General features: G+C 42.7%; 1 protein-coding gene across 2 annotated transcripts in view; it reads left to right on the top strand.

The window, feature by feature from the left end:
* The window catches only part of adamts17 (ADAM metallopeptidase with thrombospondin type 1 motif, 17), a 460607-nt gene that overhangs the window by 279060 nt on the left and 161622 nt on the right, over positions 1 to 19925 (top strand). For both annotated transcript variants that reach the window (XM_059952603.1, XM_059952604.1), the window contains exon 11: positions 8014 to 8115. In XM_059952603.1, the coding sequence (XP_059808586.1) occupies positions 8014 to 8115 (102 nt within the window). The remainder of the gene's footprint in view (positions 1 to 8013; positions 8116 to 19925) is intronic.

The raw sequence follows: 19925 nt of genomic DNA, 5'->3' as shown, positions 1-19925 counted from the left end.
GGTACTGAGGGACTGTGCAACCCAATTAACTGAGGTTCTAACAGATATCTTCAATATCTCTCTGGACCAGGTCACTGTTCCTGCAGTCTTCAAAGCAGCTATCATCAGCCTGGTGCCCAAGAGGGTGACAGTAACCCATCTTAGTGACTACTGTCCAGTGACAGTGACCTTAACAATAATGAAGTGCTTTGAGTGGCTGGTTTTGGATCACATTAAATCTCATCTTCCTGCTAGAATGGGCCTTTTCTGTTCCCTTATCACTCAAGTCAGTTCACTGACAATACCATAGCCTCTGCCATCCGTTCTGTCCTGTCCTGTCCCACCTATAAAAAGTATTCCCCCCCCCCCCAGAAGTTTTTATGTTTTATTGTTTTATAACATTGAGTCTTGGTGGATTTAATTTGGCTTTTTTGACACCAATTAACGGAAAAGGACTCTTAAGTGACAAAGTTCAAATAAATCTCTACAAAGTGATCTCAATTAATAACAAATATAATACACAAAATAATTGATTGCATTAGTATTTATCCCCTTTAATATGACACACCAACTCATCACTGAGCAGTGAATCGGTTTAAGAAGTCACATATTTAGTTAAATGGAGATCACCTGTGTGCAGTCAAGGTGTTTCAATTGAATGTAGTAAAAATACACCTGTATTGGGAAAGTCCAACTGCTGGTGAGTCAGTATCCAGGGAAAAACTACACCATGAAGACAAAAGAACACACCAAGCAACTCTGCGAAAAGACTTTTGAAATATGCAAGTCAGAAGAGGGTTACGAGAAATTTTCAAAGTCACTGAATATCCCTCGGAGGAGAGTTAAGTCAATCATCAAAAAATGGAAAGAATATGGCACATCAGTAGCTTTCAGTTTCTGAGCATCAACATCTCAGAGGATCTGTCTGGGCCACCACATTGATGCAATCACGATAAAGGCTGTTATACATCATTGAGGGTTTGAGATTTGGTATGTCACAAAAACTCGAGCATATTTCTACCGATCTACCTTGGAGAGCATTTTGACTGGTTGCATCTAGTATGCAGGTGCCAATATACAGGATCATAAGAGGTTTCAGAGGGTGGTGGACTTGGCCAGCTCCATCACAGGTGCAGTTCTCCCTGTCATTGAGGATATCTTACAAAAATGATGTCCTAGGAAGACTACATCCATAATTAACGACCCTCGCCATCTCGAACATGCCCTCCTCTCGTTACTACCAATGGGGGGAGGTACAAGAGCCTGAAGACACGCACACATCATTTTAGAAACAGCTTCTTTCCCTCTGTCATCTGATTTCTGAATGGTGTGTGAACCCAATGGCACACTATCTTGCAATTTGCCTTTTTCATTATTGATTTGTTTATTTATTTTCATTATAATTTATAGTAGTTTGTTAAGCTTGCAATGTACTGCTGGCACAAAACAACACATTTCATGATGTGTGTTAATAACAATAAACCTACTTCTAATTCTGATTCTGTGGGAATGAGGTGGACATCTACCTGAATGCAATGCCAGACCATGGGTAAAACAAGAGCCAGCCAGGCAGCCCTCGAGCAGCACAGTGTGGCAGCTAGTACAGGGATGGCTTCACAGTACCAAAGATGCGGGTTCAACCTTGATCTCAGGTGCTTCCTATGTGGAGTTTGCATGTTCTGCCTTCTTTCCTCTGGGTCTCCATTTTCCCCCCACAACCCCAAGATGTGCAGGTAGGTGCACTGTAAATTGTCCCCTAGTGTGTGCGATTCATGGGTCCATTGAGGAGAGTGTGTGAAGAATTAAAAGCCAAATTGGTGTAAAATTACAGGTTGATGATTGGTGTGGCCATTCTGGGCTTGTGGGCCTGTTTTCCTGGTGCATCTCCCTGTGAATCTACAACTTATCCTATATTCTCATTACAGGCAAAAGGTTCAAAGGTTCATTTATTATCAAAGCATGTATCCGTATGCAACTTGGAATTTGTATTTTCCAGATAGCCATGAAAATGAGAAATATGAAAGTTATTCAGAGAGAAACATCAAACACACTCCCCATAAAAAAAACAAATGGCATCCTGATCATCAACCCCCCTCCCTCCCAAAACCCACCAACTTCCCCAACACAAAATGGAACAGGAACATCAGCCCCTGTAAACAACCCCCCCCTCCCAAAACCCCCCTTCCACAACACAAAATGGAACAGGAACATCAGCCCCTGTAAACAACCCCCCCCTCCCAAAACCCCCCTTCCACAACACAAAATGGAACAGGAACATCGGCCCCCTACACAAAAATCTAAGAGAACACTAGCAGAACATCAACCCCCAAACACCCTCCCATTCACAACAATGAATAGTTGATTTAAAAAAAACACTATATAAAAACCATGAGTCTGAAAAGGTTCACAGTCCATAAATGCAGAAACACGATGCCATCCTATGATGTCACGGACATTCATCGAAAGAGAGGGACAGCGGGCGAGGCAGAGAGGCCTACTGCCTGCCACAGTGAGCCACACAGTGCAGGGCCATTCACAGACTCTTTCCTCGGGAGCGATCAAAAGGAAGGCAGTTAGTGCTGAAACTCTTGCTCGCCTTCTGCCTTTCCCTTGATGTCTCGAACGGCCTCGATGCTTTAATCGGCGATTAACGGATGCTTTAAATGGCAAAATGGAGTCGAAGAGTCTCGAAGTTTCTTTGCATCAAAGCCGTCTGAGTACACACTCGCTTCCTGGAATCTTCTTGAAGACAGCAAAATGCTGGATCGCTTAAATGATCTTCAAACTGTAAATCGCAGGCTCTAACAGTCCCAGAAACCCACTTAAGGTGAAAGACAGACATAAAAGAGGTACTAAGGATATTCTTGTGAGCTATCTGTAAGATGTTGACTGAGGGAGCATTGTATGCTGGTGCCATCAAATGATGTTAGAATTGCTTCAGACCAGCTCCAGCTTCAGCTCCTTCTGCAGTCGCAATGCAAGTTGTATATCACTCATTGACTGCGACAGTTAATTGAGTACATATGCATGGATTTCATGTGCAATATCCCTTTCCTGGCAAAGAGCCTTGAACATAAGAAGCTCTCATCAGGAAACATGAAACCTCAAGTTTATTCTTTCCTTTCAAAAGTTATGCATATCAGCTGTTGTGCAGCAGGCTGTAGTAGCTGGAGGTTAGACCAGGATGAGCAAGTCATTGAAGAACTAGACTCACAGGGCAAGGAATCTGTTCCCTAATGCTTTCATTCTCTACATTAGAAAACTAGTTTGTCGGCAAGCCTATTTAAAAGAATTAATGAGCTGCGACAGGCAATGAAGAAAAATGATGAAGTGGGGGAATATAAAGTGCCGCAGAACAGAAAACTGTTGATAGATTCAGTCGGACGCCTGCCTTTCCACCTGTTTTTTCTGGTGCCTCGAACATCAGGTTTCCTGAACTCCTCACTGTCGATGAAGTGTTTTTAAAATAACTTCACTTTGTGTGAGAGCTGAAGTGTGTTGAACAGTTCCTGCGCAATTCCACAAGTAGCAGAGATGTAAAAATTGTCAATGCCAGGGAATTCCAGTGCCATCAGATATTAGAGGTGTGTCTAGTTATCAAGTTGTACTTCCTCTGATCTCTAGATGGTTGGGACCACATTACGTTATCTATCCTCTCTTAGAGAGTTTCCTTCACTAACTACACCTCTGCTGCTTACACCCTTACTGCTGAGGCCAGAAGGACACATTTCTCATCTTCATTTCTCAGTTATGTTCTCCTGAAGGTGTTGATTCAGAAAACATGGTGCAAACCGATTACCCCCAGATTTATCCCATCAACATTTATTTCCCTTGTGTAACCTACCCACTGTGTTGCCAGACTACTTATCTGAGATGCATTTGTGAAGAGACCATAGGCTATAGGAGCAAAATTCGAAGGTTCATTTAATTATCAAAGTATGCATAAAGAATACAACTCTGAGATTTGTCTCCTCCAGATTGCCACAAATACAGAAAAGCATAGAAGTAGTTGAAAGAAAGACATCAATCCCCCCTTGCCCTCTAGTTACAACCCCCCCCGCACGAAAAGAAAAAGAAACCGAAGCTCACAAGGCCCAAACACCCCCCCAACTCCTCCCTCACACAAAAACTAACAGATTAGAACATCAAACACCAAACTCCCAGCCTGTCAGTCGGCAACAGGAGAGAATGGGCAAGAACACAAAGGAAACATAGAACTGAACAAAGCCAATATGAACTACAATCCAATCCATAAATCTCAGAATTTCAATAACATCTCCGAGAGCAACAGAACCCAGTTGATATGAAACTCTGAGGGAAAGTTAGGTTATTCAGCTCATCAGGTCTGCTCCACCATTCAATCATGGCTATCTTTTTGTTGACCTCATTTTCCTACCTTCTCCATGCAATGATTGTCAATCAAAAACATATCAATCTCTGCTTTAAAAACACCCAATGACTAGGCCTCCACAACCCCTGTGGCAACAAATTCTATGAATTCACCACCCACCAGCTGAGGAAATTTCTCCTCCTCTCAGTTTTAAAGAGCCATCCCTTTATTTTGCAGCTCCTAGTCTCTCCTACTAAAGGAAACATGCTCTCCTCATCCACTCATTCCAGGCTTTTCAATGAAAGATTCAATTTATATAGAAAGTTTTCCACCAAGTAACTAACGAGAAAGTGAAGTCATTCTGTTCGGTGGCGCAATCTCAGTTACTTGGCCACTGATTCTATCAAGGATGGAATAGATCAAGTAACTGCGGACCAGTCAGCATAACATCACTGATGGACAAATTTTTGGGAGAAATCCAAGAGGCAGCAGAAAACAGCATTTGGAAAGGTCAGATTAATCAAGGATGGCAGCGCAGAATTTTAAGGTTTAGTTGTTCTGAGCAATCCAATTTTTATGGGTGATAGGGAGGTGCCAATGAGGGCAGCAAACTTGATGTTGTCTGCAGGGATATTAGTGAGGGTTGTGAAAATGCCAGGCTGATCAAAGCCCATAGGATTTGAAATGAGATTAATTAAAATTGGCTCGGTGGGCTGAAAGGAAAAGCTAATAGTTGACATGTGTTTAGAAACTTAGGGTTCTATGCAGTGGGATTTTGGAAGGCTGTTTTGTGATTTAGATAAACGATTTGAACTTAAATTTTGAGGCAATGATAAAACTATCTGCCAGGATGCAAAGAATGACAGTGTGGAAAAAAGCCTGTGAGAGAGAGAGAGAGAGATTGGATTTTGGATATCAGAGGAGCAGAGGGATATAGGGTTAGTGCAGGAAATCAGAATCAGGCTTATTACCACTGACATGTTTTGAAATTTGTTGTTTTGCATTAGCAGTAGGCTGTAGGAATAACAATTACTGTAAGTTACAAATATAAATAAATAGTGCAAAAGACAAATAATGAGGTCGTAGTCAAGGGTTTATGGACTGCTCAGAAATCTGATGAAAGGAGCAGAAGAAGCTATTCTTAAAATATTGAGTGTGGGTCTTGAGCCCCCTCTCCTTCCTCCTCCAATGGTGGTAACACAAAAAGGGTATGTCCCAAATACTAAGAGTCTTTAATAGTGGATGCCTACTTCTTAAGGTTCTGCCTCTTGAAGATGGCCTCGATGGCGAGGATGGTTGTGCCTATGATGGAACTGACTACACTCCTGGCACCTCTTGAGATCCTGTGCATTAGAAGCTGCATAACAGGGTATGATGGAACCAGTTAGAATTCCCTTCACTCTATATCTGAAGAAAACAGAAATTTAAAAGAAGTGACACTGAGGTGAAAGTTCAGACATGATCTAACTCAATGATAGAGTAGCAAAGGTATAGACTGACCCACTCTTTCCAGGTGCTGATGGACCTTCTGGACAGGTGTATAAATGGCAAACAGAATTTAAGCTAGAGGTAGTACATTCAGAAAGGGCCGACAAGGTACAATGGATGGTAGGATAAGAAGGATACTGGAATGCATATGCACATACCTAAAGACAGCAGGACAGGTGTTACCTGGTACATTATCTGGTTTTGATTCTTATGGATTCTTGAAATGTATGTGAAGCAAAACTCAAAAGGAACAGGAGCAGGCCATTGAGACATTCAGTAAGTCCAAGGCTGATCTTTATCCTCTTCAACAGTCCCCTTGTACAGTAATGTGGACTTCTAACTGCACAATGTGGCTTTGTACCTCATTGCCTGCCTGCGCTGCATTTTCTCTGTAACTATATCACTTTATTCTATATTCTGTTCTGTTTTCCTTTGTCCTACCTCAGTGTACTGATGTGATGAAATGGTCGGTATGGATGGCATGCAAAACAAAGTTTATCACTGTACCTCAGTACTTGTGACAATAATAAGCCACTTTACCAAGCTACCTCAGTGCCACTTTCCTGTACTGTTCCCATACCGCTACCTCCTTTGTAAATATGAAGAACCCTATTGTAAATATACTCAGCAACTGAACCTTTGCAGCCCTCTTAAGTAGTAAATTTGAATGATTCTCCCCCACCCCACTGGAATAATACTTCTTCACCTCAATCTTGAATGGCCAACCCATTATTTTGAGATCCCTTATTTAAGGCCAGTTCAGGTATCTAAATGGAATTTAAAACTGGTCTCAGAATGACTACAAATCTTCTAGAATGTTGTAAGTTCTCATTTGGTTTCTAATAAAAAGAACGCTGTCTTATCTGAAATAGTGTAAATGTAACTTTAGATCCACAAATGTGGTCTCTGCTGCCACCTCAGTTTGGGACCAGTTAAGTATGGTTCTTCATGATTATCTCATGAAGAACTAGATGAATATCAATCACCCCCATATTTCCTACATTACTCTTAATTGTTTGTTCAACAGTTAAAGGGTTCTGGGTTCCTGGAAGGGACTATGTATGTCTATATCCTTCTCTCTGTCCTTCAGGAACAGAGGCTCGGTTGTTGAGTATATTTACAATAGAGTTCTTCATATCTGCAAGGGAGATGGTGATATGGGCATTAGTGCAGGAAAGTGACACTGAGGTAACTTGGTAAAGTGCTTTACTATTGTCACAGGTACTAAGGTACAGTGAAAATATCTTGGGATATTAATGTCCTGTGCCACTTCTGTGAAGTTTTTAGGCTCCTTGCCTGCTGGAACCTGTGTTAATGCCATGAAAATACTAGCACACAGCTGGTGGTTGTGTAATGTCTCACAAGGTTACGACAGGAACACCCAGAACCAAACATCAACTTGAAGAGGTTCTGAGACTGAAACCTGCGAAGCAGCCGAATAATGCTCAAAAGATAAATGTTTCTTTCATTTTGTGCTCCAGAAGAGACAGGTCTCTCTAGAAGCCTCATAAATCCAACTCTTCATTTTCACGTCTGAACTGAGTTATCCTCCAGAACCGGCTATCCCATTGCTCATAAGATCTGTTGGTTAAGAGATGCTTGAAGCTCACAATGGTTGGTGGTCATTGGAGGTTGGTTATTGGATGACAGTTATTGGGCAATGCATATTGGGTCATGGTTATTTGGTGGTGGTATTTGGATGAAAGCCTTTGGGTGATGACTAGTGGATGATGGGTAATGGTTAATGGTTGCTTGCTGGTAATTAGCAAGTTCTGTCCATCAGCTGCCTAATGTTTCCTTGGGTTAATTCATGACACCACTTTGCCTTCTACTGTGCAATGGCCCTCTTAGTTGTGGTTATGCTTAGATTTGCAATGGATGTGAAGGGGAACTCCAGAAGTTGTTTTCTGTTTAGTAGAAATACTAAGGGATCTGAATTGTAAGTGGTGGATAGAATTAAGTTAATTTTTGTGAATGTCTAATGAAGTGATGCAACAAGTCCCCTGTCTCTGGGTTGTGGAGATTCCAATCACTTATGACTAGCCAACAATATTATTGTTTCTGCATATTTGTAATTATTCTTATTTACAGATCTTCTTGGAGAATGGGAAATTGTATCTAAAGGTGTGATATATGTTTTTGTTGATTGGTTTAATGACAAATTGGAGATATGACATAGTTCTCACATCTAACCATAAAATCTCCTTTTATTTTAGCATACGATGTGCTCAGGTCTCTGGTGTCTGGTGGAAGAAGACTTACCATGCAAAACAAAATTGGATCCTCCGCTAGATGGGACAGAGTGTGGTGTTGACAAAGTGAGTTAAAGACCAGTAGTGCTCCATTAGATTTAGTATTACCATGTATTTCTGTGCGAGAGCCATAGTTTTAACATTAACTTGTCACTCCCTGCCACTCTGTTCCAGAAAGCCTGGCAGAGTGGATATGGAGGGAACAAACTATGTGTTGTTCAGAAAATGATTTTCCCATCTGACTCTTCCCTCATTTCTTGCAGAATATCTTCCGTTGCATCCAGCTCTAGTTCCTTCTGCTTGCTGTTCTGTTTGAGAGAACATACCTATGCCTCTGTCATCCCTCCCACTTTCTGGAGCATTGCGCTCATGGCTGGTGATCACCATCCTCCTGAATTATAGACTGTAAATTGACAATGTTTTTTACAATTTGCTTCTAACACCTGATTCTTTCTCCTCCCCCATGTAGCTCCAATGATTGCTGGCTTCTCATCTGATCATGAACTTATTTCTCTGTTCTAAAAGAGTTTATATTAGGGGAAGAAGAGCTCCAATTAAATTAATAGTTAAAGTTGAAATGACGGTACTTGCCTCCAAAACTCAGATGATGAAAATCAGATGTTCTTTTTTTCTGTCCATTGGGCTTGCTGGCTCTCCCAGTGTCAGATCCCAGCTCCTGCCTCTCGGTCCAAGTCACAGTTATTTTGTGCAGAAATAGGCCTTTTGGCCCATCATGTTCAAACCTACCCTTCATGCTCATCTGCACTCATACTATCTGCCTGCATGAGGAATGTATCCATCTATGCCTTGCTTATTTAAACACCTTTCAAAATCTTACTTAAACATCGTAAGTATATCTAACTCCATGACTTCCTCTTGCAGTATGTTCCAGATGTTGACCACTCACTGATATAAAAAAACTGTCTTCTCAGATCCCTTTTGAAATTCTTTCCTCCCAGCCTTTGCTTTTATTATCCCTACCATGGGAAGAAGATTTTGACATTCTGCTCTATCTCTGCCCCTCAGAATTTGAAATATTCTTCTCAATTGTACGTTATGTTTTCTTGTGAACGTTTGCTCAGTTCACTTGGGGTCCTGGTGGCAAAATGCCCACAGAATACATAATTTTGTGGACATTTTTGCAAAATTTGACCAAAATTCCACACAAGAAACTGCAGCAGTAATGCTTGTGAATCAAACCTGAAAGATAATATAATTGGTGACTAAAATTTTCAAATGTTGCAGGTTTGCAAGAAAACAAGGCATTCAGTTGTTTGTAATTTCTACCACAATGGGGCAGAAAAATTGATTAGTTTAATGCTATCTATTGTAGTTTTTAAATGGCTACAGTGCAGGTGGCCGAGGTAATAACTCCCTCCTGACAGAGTGAGAGGATGCAAAGCCTACCAAACCTGTGTAGCATCTGTGCCCCCAATTTACTCCCGTTCGCCTAGGGCGAACCGCCGTCGCCCCGCCAACAGTGCAATACTTCGGTGTGAATACAGTGTAATGCCCCCCCAGTACACACTCACAACACAAGTATCAAACAATGCACCAAAGGAGAGTAAATAATTACAACTTTATAATGATTTCTTAGTGATGGGTTAGTAGAAACAGATAACCTATAGGTGCCAAATCAGTAAGTTTATCAGTTTGTGCACATAATATTTTAATACATTGGAGCTCATGCCCCCGGTTCTATCCACAATGACCTTCCGAGCCTTCGGCCACTGTCTGAACTGCAGACGTCCAGTATCCGCACCCCCACGTCCGCGCTCCTCGTTTGCCTCCCGAAAAGACCGTGAACTCAGCTCACACATACAAGATAGCATAACAATTCTCCATTGGTTAGTTCCCCCCTTATCTGCAGTTATAAACCAAACATTTCAGACACAGAAACCCATTACAGCATTAAATAATATTACAGAGAAGCCATTTCATTATAACAATACAGAGAAGCCATTTTGTTAGCCTGAACAGTTAATGGTACTGAGAGCCCTACACCTGTAAAAAAATACTCTGGCTGTTTTGAACTTAAAACCATAGAATGGTGGTAAAATCTCAACAGGTCAGGCAGCAGCTGTGGAAAGAGAAACAATCAATGCTTGGGGTCCGTGACCCTTTGTCAGAACTATTTCAAACTTACAGCAACTACAGTTTATTTGACTTTCATCTGGAAATGACCCAAGGTATTTATACTCGGTGTTCTGCTATTTATTAAGTTTTATCCAGATTGACCCATTATCTGTGGGGAAAAAACACCATGGAAACTGCAGGCTGTAACCTCTCAGATCAGTAACTGTAACGATGAACATTAAGTACATCAATATGGCAGTGTGTGTACGAAAAGGGAGAGGGTGGCACTTGGAAGAGATTCTACTTGTTATGAGTCTCTGCCTATAGTGCAATCTATTCCAGTGATTTTCTGCATCTCCACCCTCAGTAACATGAGCTTATTTAAATCTTTGCTGAATGTGTTCTAACTCACAAACAATCTTGTTCAGTCAGTAATATTTTATTCTCTGCCCTAATATAACCTCATATGTCAAACCTTGTGAAGAATCTTTGACCAACCTATAATAGCAATGGTACTTGTTAAATGTAATTGTTCTAGTGCTAACAGTTGTCTAAGATATTAGGACTGAATGGTCTGGAACAGCAGGAGATAAGAAGTGCAGAGTCCAGGCAATGAATTAGAAGGTTACACTAGTGAATCATTTTAAATTATTTATTATGTGAGGATTCTAAGAATTTCAAGATTAGTTCTTTCTCAGCCGCAGGTGCTGATGTGATGATCCAGTGTATTAGTACATGGAAGAGGGGGAACCTCTCTCCACCAGAACCCATCTGAGATGATCACACAAGCAACCACACTCCCATCGTCTTACACTTGGGCTGAGCAGTAAGAAAATGAAGAATGTGTGCTGATGTTTGGCTATTTGTACTTGCTCCACCTTTTTACAAAATCTTAGCCTTAGCTCCACTTTCCTGCCTGTTCCACATAAACTTTAACTTCTCTTTAGACCAAATACCACTCTGTATTCGGCTTGAATACATTTAGTAATTTAGTCTCTGCAGCTTCCTGAGTAGAGAGTTGCAAAGATTCACAAACTTCTGAGAGAGGAAATTCATCCTCATCCCATGTCAAGTGAAGTCCTGTAAAGTTTATTGTCATTTAACTACATACATGTATACTGTCAAATGAGAACATTAGAGTGTTTTTGACAAGAAAACCTGTGAGACCTATTCTTTGGACCAGGGTGTAAAGCACGGTAGTACACACAACACACAATAGCTTAGGAAAGTAAGGATGAAACCTAAAGATGAATTACATATATCTAAACAAAGTAATGTGCATAAATTAGAAATTGTCAGGTGAGCAGCTGCTGACTCTGCCACATTCTGGAGTGGTCACTCACAGACAATAATGAATGTGGTGGAGAGGGTGACTGGGCAGACAAGCGGCATTGTTTTGACCTAACGCACCAATGTTTAATACTGAAGACCTGGAAAATTGAGAATTTAGAAGGTGACCGGCTGGAAAGCCAGGCAGTTGTTTCCCAGAGAAAGGAATTGCAGCAAAGTTAGAGAGTCACAAGAGTTTGCAGATGCTGGAATCTGGACCAACAAACAATGTGCTGGAGCTGAGCGCCTGTGGAGGAAGGATCCTGGAACCAATCTATAATGGCAATGGTGCTTCTTAAATGTAATTGTTGTAATTTTAGAGAGGTCACAGAGATTTATCAGGGTGGTGTCTGGCTTAGAGAACATGTCTTACGAGGAGAGGTTGAGCAAGCTAAGGTTCTCTCCTTGAGCTAAGAAGGATGAAAGGTGACATGATTGTGATGTATAAAATAATAAGATACATAGTGTAGATAGCTAGCCTCTTTTTCTAGGATGGAAATGGCTAATATGAGAAAGCATAATATTAAGGCAATTGGCAAAATATATAGGGAGAAGTCAGAGGTAGGTATTTTACATAGCAAATGGTGAGTGCGTGGACCACATTGCTTGTGGTGGCAGTAGAGGCATTAAGGGAGATTTAAGAGACTCTTAGATCAGCACATGGATTAAAGAAAAATGGAAAGCTATGTAGGAGGGAAGGGTTAGATTGATCGTGGAGTAGGTTAAAAGATTGGCACAGCATCATAGGTCAAAGGGCCTGTATTCAGCTGTACTGTTCTACAATCAGCTGCCACTTTATTAGTTCCACCTGTATACATGCTCATTAATGCAAATATCTAATCAGCCAATCATATGACAGCGACTCAATGCATAAAAGCATGCGACAATGTCTAGAGGTTTCGTCGTTGTTCAGAATAAGGAAGAAATGTGATCTAAGTGATTTTAACCATATAACCATATAACAATCACAGCACGGAAACAGGCCATCTCGGCCCTCCTAGTCCATGCCGAACTCTTAATCTCACCTAGTCCCACCTACCCGCACTCACCCCATAACCCTCCACTCCTTTCCTGTCCATATACCTATCCAATTTTACCTTAAATGACACAACTGAACTGGCCTCTACTACTCCTACAGGAAGCTCATTCCACACAGCTATCACTCTCTGAGTAAAGAAATACCCCCTCATGTTTCCCTTAAACTTTTGCCCCCTAACTCTCAAATCATGTCCTCTCATTTGAATCTCCCCTACTCTCAATGGAAACAGCCTATTCACATCAACTCTATCTATCCTTCTCAAAATTTTAAATACCTTGATCAAATCCCCCCTCAACCTTCTACGCTCCAATGATTAGAGACCTAACTTGTTCAACCTTTCTCTGTAACTTAAGTGCTGAAACCCAGGGAACATCCTAGTAAATCGTCTCTGCACTCTCTCTAATTTATTGATATCTTTCCTATAATTCGGTGACCAGAACTGTACCCAATATTCCAAATTTGGCCTTACCAATGCCTTGTACAATTTTAACATTACATCCCAACTTCTGTACTCAATGCTCTGATTTATAAAGGCCAGCATTCCAAAAGCCTTCTTCACCACCTTATCTACATGAGACTCCACCTTCAGGGAACTATGCACTGTTATTCCTAGATCTCTCTGTTCCACTACATCCCTCAATGCCCTACCATTTACCCTGTATGTTCTATTTGGATTATTCCTGCCAAAATGTAGAACCTCACACTTCTCAGCATTAAACACTATCTGCCAATGTTTAGCCCATTCTTCTAACCGGCATAAATCTCCCTGCAAGCTTTGAAATCCCACCTCATTATCCACAACACCTCCTACCTTAGTATCATCGGCATACTTACTAATCCAATTTACCACCCCATCATCCAGATCATTTATGTATATTACAAACATCATTGGGCCCAAAACAGATCCCTGAGGCACCCTGCTAGTCACCGGCCTCCATCCTGATAAACAATTATCCACCACTACTCTCTGGCATCTCCCATCTAGCCACTGTTGAATCCATTTTATTACTCCAGCATTAATACCTAACAACTGAACCTTCTTAACTAACCTTCCACGTGGAACTTTGTCAAAGCCCTTGTTAATGACAGAGCTCAGAGGAGTACGGCCAGACTGGTTCAAGCTGACAGGAAGGCGGCAATATCCCAAATAACCATGCATTACAGCAGTGCTGTGCACAAGAACATCTCTGAATGCACAACATGTTGAAGCTTGAAGTGGATGGGCTTCAGCTAGCAGAAGACCACGGTCATACACTCAGAGGCCACTTGATTAGGTACAGGAGGTCACTGGGTGTATTTCAGTACTTGTGACTAATAAACCGATTACTGATTCCAATTCATTCCATATTTTTGAAATGTGTTGTGTCATAGTGTCATACAGCACAGAAGCAGTCATTTTATCCCAATGAGTCCACACGGACCATCAACCACCCAGTTATACTGATCCATCATTTTATTCACCCTGTATTCCCATCAGCTGTCCCAGATTCTCCCATTCACCCACATATCAGGAGTGATTTACTGTGGGTGTGTGTTACAGTGAGGCAGTGCCTCTACCAGCTCAGCCACTGTGTCAGTCCCCTCAAGGACAATGTCTGAAGTGGAGATCAAGGAGCAGTTTAGTGCGGGATTGAAGCCAGCAGCTCTGTGTTCTACCCACTGCAGGGATGTTTCATTCATTTGTTACAGGATGTAGCGCCAGGAGCAGGAATGCAGGAGCAAGAGATGTCGCGGCGAGAGCTGCTACTAAACAAGAGCTGGGTGTGTTTTGCCTAAGAACCAGGTTCGTGACCTGGTGGTGGATGCCCTTTCTAACCTGTTCCCCATCTCGATACCAGGCAGAGCCACAGTGACAGATGTTGGGACAGGCAGCTGCTGCCCAGGGCACTGTCCTCAGAAGTGTATTCTGCAACATGTGGTGTGGAAAGTGTCCTTGTGCTGAACTCTGCCTCCCTCCTTCCAAATTCTCCAGCAATGAAAATGCAGGCTTCCAAGTGTTTGAATAACTTTTAATGCAAGCCCTGAGGCCCCTGTTCCTGTGCTTTGCCTGTCTGACCCTTGCTGAACCCGTGCCAAGTACAGTCAAGGTTCACTGATGTCTTCTTAGAGGCCTCTTTAAGGTGAAATTCTGCAGCTGATGTAACAGAATCAAATGTAAATTGGGTTTGACACATAGGACTATCTTTGCTGAGGCACAGTTTGTCCTGCTTTTAATGGCAGAAGTAGTGGGGAGAGAGAAATGATGCTCAGAGATTTGAGGATCCAAGCCCCTGAATTAATAATAGCCAGCAGAAAGATACAACAAAATAATTATAAGTGTTAATGAAATTTTAAGTCCTGCAGACTGGAACTTGAAGAATGGAATGCTGCTTTACAGCAAAGAGAGCTTGGGGGGAGTCATCCCTAGAGCTCCGACAGAAATGGTTCGGTTTGCTTTGCAAAAGAGCTTCATCTAAAATACGAAAATGAACCATCATTGAATCAAATCACAAATGAGAAAAAGACTGCCAATGTTGGAAATCCAAGCAACACACACAAATGCTGGAGGAACTCAGCAGGCCAGGCAGCATCTATGGAAAAAAGTACAATTGATGTTTCAGGTCAAGACCCTTCAGCAGGTTCTCCAGTCCTGCTGATGAGTCTCAGCCTGAAATCAGGTAATGAATCTGGGATCAGGTAATGGGGGAGACAGTTAGAGCAGTGGTGTGCTCCGTATGCAGTATGTGGGAGGTCAGAGTCAACACAGTTGTCCCTGATGACCACACCTGCAAAAGGTGCATCCAGCTGCAGCTCCTATCAGACCGAGTTAGGGAATGGGAACAGGAGCTGGATGAACTACGGATCATTCGGGAGGCAGAGGCAGAGTTAGATAAGACTTATCGGGAGGTAGTCACACCAAAAAGACAGGAGGTAGGCAAATGGGTAACAGTCAGAGGCAGGGGGAGCAGACAGAGAGAGCAGAGCACCCCTGTGGCCGTTCCCATCAAAAATAAGTATACCGGTTTGGATACTGTTGGTGGGGATGACCTACCAGGAACAAGTTGCAGTGGTCCTGTCTCTGGCACTGAGGTTGGACCCTCGACTAGGAAGGGGAGGAGGGAAGAGAAGAAAGCGGTAGTGATAGGGGATTCTATAGTCAGGGGGCGGATAGGAGATTTTGTGGGGAAGATAGGGAGTCTCGGATGATATGTTGCCTCCCTGGTGCCGGGGTCCGGGACATCTCAGATCGGGTGCAGGTTATTCTCGAGAGGGAGGGCAAGAACCCAGATGTTGTGGTCCATGTAGGGACCAACAACGTGGGTAGGATGAGTGAGGGGATCCTGCATAGTGAGTTCAGGGAGTTAGGTGTGAAGCTGAAGCACAGGACCTCCAGAGTAACAATCTCAGGATTGCTACCTGTGCCACGTGCGAGTGAGGCAAAGAACAGAAGGATTATACAGATTAATACGTGGCTGAGGGGATGGTGCAGGAGGGAGGGCTTCAGGTTTTTAGATAATTGGGCTTTGTTCCAGGGAAGGTGGGATCTGTTCTGATGGGACGGTTTACACCTGAACTGGAGCGGTACTAACATTCTTGCAGGAAAATTTGCTAGTGCTTCTTGGTGGGGGGGGGGGGGGGGGGGAGGGGTTTAAACTAAATTACTTTGAATTTCCGGAATTCAAATTATGTTCCGGAATATTAAGTGTGCAGTAGAGAAAGGTGAGGCGGAACAAGTGATAAGGAGGACACATGTACAGCGGGATGGTCTGACGGAACATGGAATTAAATGTGCAGAAAGAATAAGTAAATTTAGGAAGGACAACAAAATTCAAGGGGCGTATAGCCCGATGGGAGTTTGGGGAACTGGGTTAAGCACAATAGGCAGCGATTTAAACAGAGAGAGGAGAAATGGGCTAAAAATTCTATATCTGAATGCATGAGGTGTTAACTATGATGTTGCTGGGATAATGGAAACATGGCTGCAGGGAGATCAGACCTGGGAAATGAATGTACAAGGGTATACATGCTATCGTAGGGACAGCAATGTGGGCAGAGGGGGTAGGGTGGCCCTGTTGGTGAGGAATGAGATTCTGTCCTTTGCAAGGAGGGACATAGGATCAGGAGAAGTAGAGTCTGTGTGGATAGAACTGAGGGCAAAAAGACCCTAATGGGTGTTGTCTACAGGCCACCAAACAGTAGCATGGATATTGGGTGCAAGTTGAATAGGGTGTTAACATTGGCATGTGGCAAAGGTAATGTCGCAGTAGTTATGGGGGATTTCAACATGCAGGTGAACTGGGAGAATCAGGTTGGTGCTGGACCCCAGGATAGGGAGTTTGTAGAGTGCCTGCGGGATGCATTCTTGGAACAGCTTGTACAAGAGCCGACCAGGGACAAGGCTATTCTGGATTCAGTGTTGTGTAATGAACAGGATTTGATAAGCGATCTTGAAGTAAAGGAGCCATTAGGAGGTAGTGACCATAATATGATGTGTTTATCTGCAATTTGAGAAGGATAAGGGCAGATCGGAGGTGTCAGTGTTGCAGTTGAACAAAGGAGACTATGGAGCCATGAGGGAGGAGCTGGCCGAAGTTGACTGGACAGATAGCCTAGCAGAAAAGATAGTGGAACAGCAATGGCAGGTATTCTTGGGAATAATGCACAAGGTGCAAAATCAGTTCATCCCCCAGAGAAGGAAGGATTCAAAGGGGGGAAAGGGGCCACAGTGGTTGACAACGGAAGTCAGAGATTGCATAGCATTAAAAAAAAGGAAGTATGACAGAGCAAAGGTAAGTGGGAGGACAGATGATTGGGAAATTTTTAAGGAACAACAGAACTTAACTAAAAAGGCAATACGGGGAGAAAAAAATAAAGTACAAATGCAAGCTAGCCAGGAATATAAAGGAGGATAGCAAAAGCTTTTTTAGGTATGTGAAAAGAAAGAAGATAGTTAAAAACAATGTTGGGCCCTTGAAGAATGAATTGGGTGAAATTGTTATGGGAAACAGAGAAATGGCAGAAGAATTTAATAAGTACTTTAGATCTGTCTTCACTAGGGAAGACACAAGCAATCTCCCAGATGTATGGATGGACCAAGGACATAGGGTAACAGAGGAAATGAAACAGATTGACATTAGGAAGGAAACGGTGATGAGTAGACTAATGGGACTGAAGGCTGACAAATCCCCAGGTCCAGATGGTCTGCATCCTAGGGTACTAAAGGAGGTGGCCCTGGAAATTGCGGATGCATTGGTAATCATTTTCCAATGTTTCTTAGATTCAGGATCAGTTCCTGAGGATTGGAGAATGGCTAATGTTATCCCACTTTTTAAGAAAGGAGGGAGGGAGAAAACAGAGAGCTATCGACCTGTCAGCCTAACATCAGTAGTGGGGAAGATGCTAGAGTCCATTATTAAAGATGAAATAGTGGCATATCTAGATAGCAGTGATAGGATTGGGCTGAGCCAGCATGGATTTACCAAGGGTAAATCATGCTTGACTAATCTATTGGAGTTTTTCGAGGATGTAACCAGGATGTTAGATGGGGGAGATCCAGTGGATGTAGTGTACCTCGATTTTCAGAAGGCATTTGATAAGGTCCCACATAGGAGATTGGTGGGTAAAATCAGAGCTCATGGCAATGGGGGGAAGATATTGACATGGCTAGAAAACTAGTTGGCAGATAGAAAGCAAAGGGTAACGGTGAATGGGTGTTTCTCGGAATGGCAGGTGATGACTAGTGGGGTGCCACAGGGCTCGGTATTGGGACCACAGCTGTTTACGATTTACATCAATGATTTAGATGAAGGCATTGAGAATAATATCAGCAAGTCTGCTGATGATACTAAGCTGGGTGGTAGTGTGACATGTGATGAGGATGTTAGGAGAATTCAGGGTGACTTGAATAGGCTGAGTGAGTATGCAGATAATTGGCAGATGACGTTTAATGTGAATAAGTGTGAGGTTATCCACTTTGGGAGTAAGAACAGGAAGGCAGATTATTATCTGAATGGTGTAGAGTTAGGTAAGGGAGAAATACAAAGAGATCTAGGAGTCCTTGTTCATCAGTCACTGAAGGTGAATGAGCAAGTGCAGCAGGCAGTGAAGAAGGCTAATGGAATGTTGGCCTTTATTACAAAGGGAATTGAGTACAAGAGCAAGGAAATCCTTTTGCATTTGTACGGGGCCCTGGTGAGACCACACCTGGAGTATTGTGTACAGTTTTGGTCTCCAGGGTTAAGGAAGGACATCCTGGCTGTAGAGGAAGTGCAGCGTAGGTTCACAAGGTTAATTCCTGGGATGTCCGGACTGTCTTACGCAGAGAGGTTAGAGAGACTGGGCTTGTATATGCTGGAATTAAGGAGACTGAGAGGGGATCTGATTGCAACATATAAGATTATTAGGGGATTGGACGAGATAGAGGCAGGAAATATGTTCCAGATGCTGGGAGAGTCCAGTACCAGAGGGCATGGTTTGAGAATAAGGGGTAGGTCATTTAGGACAGAGTTAAGGAAAAACTTCTCCCAGAGAGTTGTGGGGGTCTAGAATGCACTGCCTCGGAAGGCAGTGGTGGCCAATTCTCTGGATGCTTTCAAGAAGAAGCTAGATAGGTATTTTATGGATAGGGGAATCCAGGGATATGGGGACAAGGCAGGAACTGGGTATTGATAGTAGATGATCAGCCATGATCTCAGAATGGTGGTGCAGGCTCGAAGGGCCGAATGGTCTACCTCTGCACCTATTGTCTATTGTCTATTACCAACTGTACTCTTTTGCATAGATGCTGCCTGGCCTGCTGAGCTGTTCCAGCATTGAATCAATATCTGCTACTGGGATTTGGAGTTGGGCAGCTGTGTGAGAAGTGCAGAAGTTACTTAGCACCAGTTCATACAAACCTGAGTCCTCACTTTAGAATGCCTCTTTTTCGGTTCTAATGAATGTCTTTCTTTGGGAAATAATGGGCATCTCACTCCCATCTCCTGACCTGCTGACCACCAGGACTTTGGTGGTGCCAGACAAGGAGATTTTCTGGACTAGTGATATTGATAACCAAACATATCTGTATTTAACATCTTGCACATTGCCCTGCATTATAATAAAAATCCAGTGAACCCAGTGAGTTTAAGGGAGGCAGAAATTATCCTAGAGACTCCAGGTCCCAGTTCAAGTTGCAAACCCACCCATATTCCTGTGCTCTAATATCCAGTCATGTATCTGGCCCCACCATGACAGTACACTGCACCCCTACCTCACATTACTAACAATGGGATCTCATTGAAGCCCACTAGAAACTGAAGAGCCTGGATGGATTGGACGTGGGGAGAATGTTTCCAGTAGTAAGACAGTCTAGTATCCAAGAGTACAGCCTCAGAATAAGGGGGTGCACCTTTAAAACTGAGATGAACAGGAATTTCTTCATTCAGAGGGTGGTGAATCTGTAGAATTCATTGCC

The sequence above is a fragment of the Hypanus sabinus genome, chromosome 28 (assembly GCF_030144855.1).
Source record: "Hypanus sabinus isolate sHypSab1 chromosome 28, sHypSab1.hap1, whole genome shotgun sequence".
Classification (NCBI taxonomy): domain Eukaryota; kingdom Metazoa; phylum Chordata; class Chondrichthyes; order Myliobatiformes; family Dasyatidae; genus Hypanus; species Hypanus sabinus.
This window is presented reverse-complemented; position numbering and strand designations above follow the sequence as displayed.